The 4932-nt window shown below is 40.1% G+C and overlaps 1 protein-coding gene across 1 annotated transcript in view; it reads left to right on the top strand.

The window, feature by feature from the left end:
• The window catches only part of LOC119424292 (interferon-induced, double-stranded RNA-activated protein kinase), a 16982-nt gene extending 14063 nt beyond the window's left edge, over nt 1-2919 (top strand). Inside the window, exons 12-15 of the mRNA XM_037691789.1 lie at nt 1548-1691; nt 2012-2116; nt 2604-2666; nt 2790-2919. Of these exons, the coding sequence (XP_037547717.1) occupies nt 1548-1691; nt 2012-2116; nt 2604-2666; nt 2790-2915 (438 nt within the window). The 3' untranslated portion in view covers nt 2916-2919. The remainder of the gene's footprint in view (nt 1-1547; nt 1692-2011; nt 2117-2603; nt 2667-2789) is intronic.
• The last annotated feature ends 2013 nt before the right edge of the window (nt 2920-4932 follow it).

The raw sequence follows: 4932 nt of genomic DNA, 5'->3' as shown, positions 1-4932 counted from the left end.
GTGTAGTTTTTATATTCTATCTGTAGTTTCTATGGTTTAGGTGTAGTTTCTAGAATCTATGATTTAAAAACCTTTAGAAATTTCTAGTGACTTTACCTTTATATAGAGTAGAGTTGTATTTGGGCCTAAAAAGTAGTAAAGGCTGCACAGAAATCTGTTTGAGTCAGTCTACCCACCATCACAGACATCTACACCTCTATATGCAGGAAGAGGGCCACCTGCATCATGAAGGACTCCACTCACCCAGCACACACACTTTTTGCCCCGCTCCCCTCAGGCAGGAGGTTAAGGAGCATGAAGTGTAGAACCACTAGACTGAGGAACAGCTTCTACCCTGAAGCTGTTAGACTCTTGAATCTCTAATAATCACTGTGAAAAATCACATCATGTTGCTGCTGATCAGTTTCATGTTGCTGCTGATCTGTTTCATGTTGCTGTGTTCATTCATGCTTATCTGCTCACACAGACTCGTGTTCGTGCTGCTGTTCTGCGTATTGTGTTTATTGTTTTTATGCTATTGGTGCTTAGCGTATTTGTAGTTAATGTTTCCTTAGTTCATATCTTAGATGTTATCATTGTTTTTCTTTTACATTTTATTGTTGGATGTAACTGGGACCCTGCGTACACAATTTCGTTCCACCACGTGTACCACATGTGGTGCATATGACAAATAAAGAACCTTGAACCTTGAAAAAAATCCGATCCGACCTGGCCCCAGCCCATAGCCATTATTTCCAAACCCGACCCGATGAATTAATTGTAATTAAATCTCTGAACCTGAAAAACCCCCAGACATTTTTAATTAAACTTTTACTGCTTTTGTAAGCAAATCAGTTTGACATGATTTTAAAACTTATTTCAAAGAAAGGAAGATATAAGAATTCTTGTTTATTATCAAGAGTCAGCAGATTATTAGTTATTATAATATTATAGTTATTATAGTTATTAATTGTCAGTGGATGCGACTGAGTAAAAGGGTGCAGAAGATGGATCGGAGCTGGGGGGGTGTTTGTCCGTTTCATGGCCGTCAAAGTGCATTAAATCTCTGCTTCTGCCTGCATTCTGCATTATTCAGACATGGACCCTGCTCTGACATGTCTGCGAGGATATTTTGGGATCTCACCTGTTTTCAAACCCATTCGGCAAATTGGGTCTTCGGCTGCGCACGTCGGCTGACTCAGCGGTTGAGTCCATTTGGGCTTTGGATGGATCGCCGGCAGTTGTTCATCTGAAGCTTAACTGAACATTTTTTAACTTCTTTCAACTGTCCGGTCAGCACGCAGTCAAACGGCCCGCGTCAGCTACGCGCATCCATTGACTCAATCAAAAGCCCAACACTGACCCGGCCTGCCCAACCAGCACATTATTATGGCCCGGTCCAGCCTGAATTAGGGCCGGGCTTCGGGCCCGGGTTAGAAATGACAGCTCTAATATAGAGCCTTGTGATCTGCTGTACATTTTGGTTGTGTCAGGACCAAAATCACTTGGATTTAATTCAAGATGCCTGAGGTGTGGTTTAAAAGCTGTCTTTGTTTTTCGCTCATCAGCCTCCCAACATCATGTTCGGAAAAGATGAAAAGGTGAAGATTGGAGACTTTGGATTGGTCACCATCGACACCAACGTCGGCGATGAAAACCTGATAGATAGAACTCAAGGACCAGGAACCAAATCCTACATGGCTCCAGAGCAGGTGAGCTAAACAACAATTCAGTTCAATTCAGTTTATTTCTATAGCGCCAAGTCGCAACAGAAGTCATCCTCAGATTTTAAGGTCACAACTTAGTTGAGCCTTAGATTCAAGCTTTATTTGATAGTATTTTACATACCATACGTTTATATTTCATTTATTGAAGTTAAGGTGCACACAACCGTTCAGTTACGGTGAGAAAATGTGTCAGAATTTATAAAAATATTTCAACCTTTTGGGTTGAAGAGTAATATTTAGTAACATAACTGCTCTACTATGACCCTTTTTTTTTTAAACTTCGTTTAATTTTTATGTCCAAACAGAAGGAGAGTGAATATGACCGGAAGGTGGACATGTTTGCTTTGGGTTTGATCCTCTTTGAGCTCCTGTGGAATATTTCCGCTGTGACCTACCACGAAAGAGCAAAGGTGAGTTTTTTGTAAATAAGAACTTTATTTTGATCTTCTACCGTCTTATCACCAGCAAACTGGTTGGTCCACTAAAGGAGTGCACTGCTTAGCGGGGAAAACAGTCTACTTGGGACTCCTCAGACTGATGAAGCCCTCTGGATAGAGGGCGAAACGTCTTTCCACAAAAAAGAAACTGTCCAGATGACCTGACTGACCATTATTGGATTTTTGTACCTGGATGATTGAGCATGAACTTTGATAACTTTATTTTCAGTTTTTTTAATTACTACCTACAACTACTGTATATTACTGTGTTACATCGGATCCTATTTACATTTACTTTACAAAAATATAGAGCTAACCTCACCTTTCTATCAATCTTTTACTTTTTTCTGTATTTGTAATCCTGTATTTCTTTTTGGTATTCTTTTAAACAACCAAATCAGTTTTCTAAACCAAACAAACGTGCTCTTTTTTTCTTTCTTAAATTTGTTGTGACGACTAGATCTGGGAGGACTTAAGAAGCAAGAAGTTTCCCGAAGAGTTTTCAAAAGTTTTTCCCCGAGAGGTAAATAAACTAATCTTTCTATACCTGCTGATTTATAAGCTAAATAAAGTTTAAATAATGTTGGAGCGTAATTATGTTCATTATGCTCCGCGCATCTCATTCTTCTTTATTTTTGCTTTTCAGTACATGATAATTAACTCTTTGCTGTGTAAGAACCCGAATGATCGACAGGAAGCAACTGACCTGAAGTCTGAGCTGAAAAAGTTAAACAAACAAGAACGCCCTAATCGTGAAAATCGCACCGTCTGAATGTGGGCAGAGGCTCAGACTGGTCCTGAGGAGGAGAAATGGAGACCTCGGGTGGTTTAAACCTCAGAAGGTCTTGTGGGGGGGGGGACAGCCTCTCACAGGGAGTGAGGAAACAAAATCTATTAGTCACTTTGCTTTGGGAAAAATGCACCCATCATTATAAATGCCGTTTTTAAATCCTATATTTATCTTATATAAAAATGCATTCATTTCCATTACAAGTTTTTACTTCCATCCCTTCAATATGTTCTCTACAGTCTATATTTGGGTTGGAAAAAGAAAGGAACTTTTCTCCACTGCTTTGCTAATTTTAGATGTAAACCACTTTTAGACTCCTCCAGGTAGAGAATGCCATGATGGTGATGGCATTTTTAATGTAACATGTCATATTTAACATGTACACACATGTTCCTGTTTACATTTGTCCGATTGAAGCCAACCCGACCACGAGTTGAATCCAACGTTCACGTTTCTCTCCCTGAGTAGTGGTAAATGGCTTTGGAATACGGCAGGAACCCTAACCCGCATGTCAGAATCAGAATAAGCTTTATCATCATTGTACCGAAATACAATGAGATTATGTTCGTACAGTCGTCCGAAAGATGGGTGTAGTGCACGTTTCTGCTGCTCCTTGAGAGCGCGGCCTGTTATCCTTTTTCAGAATACTTTTTAGATAGAAAAGGGGAAAAAGCCATGAGGAGAAGATAGTGGTATTACAAAAAAAGATCTCTTCACATCTTGTCCTATCAGGACACAATTTAAGACATAAAAAACTCTACCAGCCAGCACATTTATAAACACATTACATATGCATTTGACACAAGATGGTGAGATTTGTCCATGAAGCACTTCCAGATAGAACATAGTCCTGATAAGATGTTGGTCAGCCGGTATAGCTTTGATAAGCATTCACAGAAGTTCTTGGGGGGGATGTGATAGACATAGCTTTCCTTAGTTTATGCATATCCCAGGAGAAATTTGATGTCGGCCTGCTTCGAGGCCAAACGGTGAGTCAGATTCAGATAAGCCACAATTGTAGATTTTTATGGCAGACTGTTTTTTTTTCTTGTCAGCCTTGAGTTCTGCTGGTACTTTCAAGATCCAAAATGGCCAGCTTTGTGGGCATTCCACTGGTCCGTGCTTATGAGCCCCCTCCAAGGTCATTCCCAACATGCTGGCAAGTCCCAGAAGTCGCAGGTGGCCTGCGATTCTCGCAAATCACTTCCATCTTACAGTTTAGCTCATAAATCGGCTGATTTTGAGTACTCGAAGCACGAACCAAACCTTCATACAGACTCTGCAGTTTTGCCATGGCCGAAACTGCTGCTGCCGTCTTCTTCAATAGCCGATAACAAACAAATCCGCCGATGCCAAAAAGCAGAAATCCTGCTATCATGGTTCCAATTATATAAACATCTTCGCATCCTCCTGAGACAATATGGGAAGGCACATCCGCTCCCAAACTCCCATGTTAGAGCCAAAATGACTGTTATGCATTATCAAAGTCAAAGTCTCCTTTAGTGTCAATTCTATCATATGTTCAAACATATAAAGAATCAAAATTACGTTTCTCGCCATCCCCCGGTGAAACTAATAGCTTAAAAACATCACATCACAACAGTTAAGAACAAATAGTAATAAAGTTTTTCTATTATCCATAAAAACACAATAATGCATAAAAATCTCATTGTTTAACTGTTATGGTAGCACAGGTGTTCAGATTTGTCCTACCCTTCAGGTAATTGCATGAGGGGTGTGGTCACATGTTACTTAGCTGATTTGGGTCATGGCATCAGGTGCGGGGTCGGTAGGGGTTTTTTGTCAACTTTTCTGTTCACCGTCATTATTTTGAGCGTCACTATTTTGATCAATACCTTTATCATTTTCAGTCATACAAGCGATGTAAATCAGTACAGGCATTGTTTGATGGCTGGCAAAAGTTCATCGTGTTAGTTTTAAAATAAATACACAAAACACAATTTGGACTCAGCGTGGCTCATTGGAGACGCGTCACAGA

Source organism: Nematolebias whitei, chromosome 1, assembly GCF_014905685.2.
Source record: "Nematolebias whitei isolate Nwh7 chromosome 1, NemWhi1, whole genome shotgun sequence".
NCBI classification, from domain to species: domain Eukaryota; kingdom Metazoa; phylum Chordata; class Actinopteri; order Cyprinodontiformes; family Rivulidae; genus Nematolebias; species Nematolebias whitei.
Note: the sequence above shows the minus strand (reverse complement) of the source record. Positions and strands in the feature narration are given on the sequence as shown.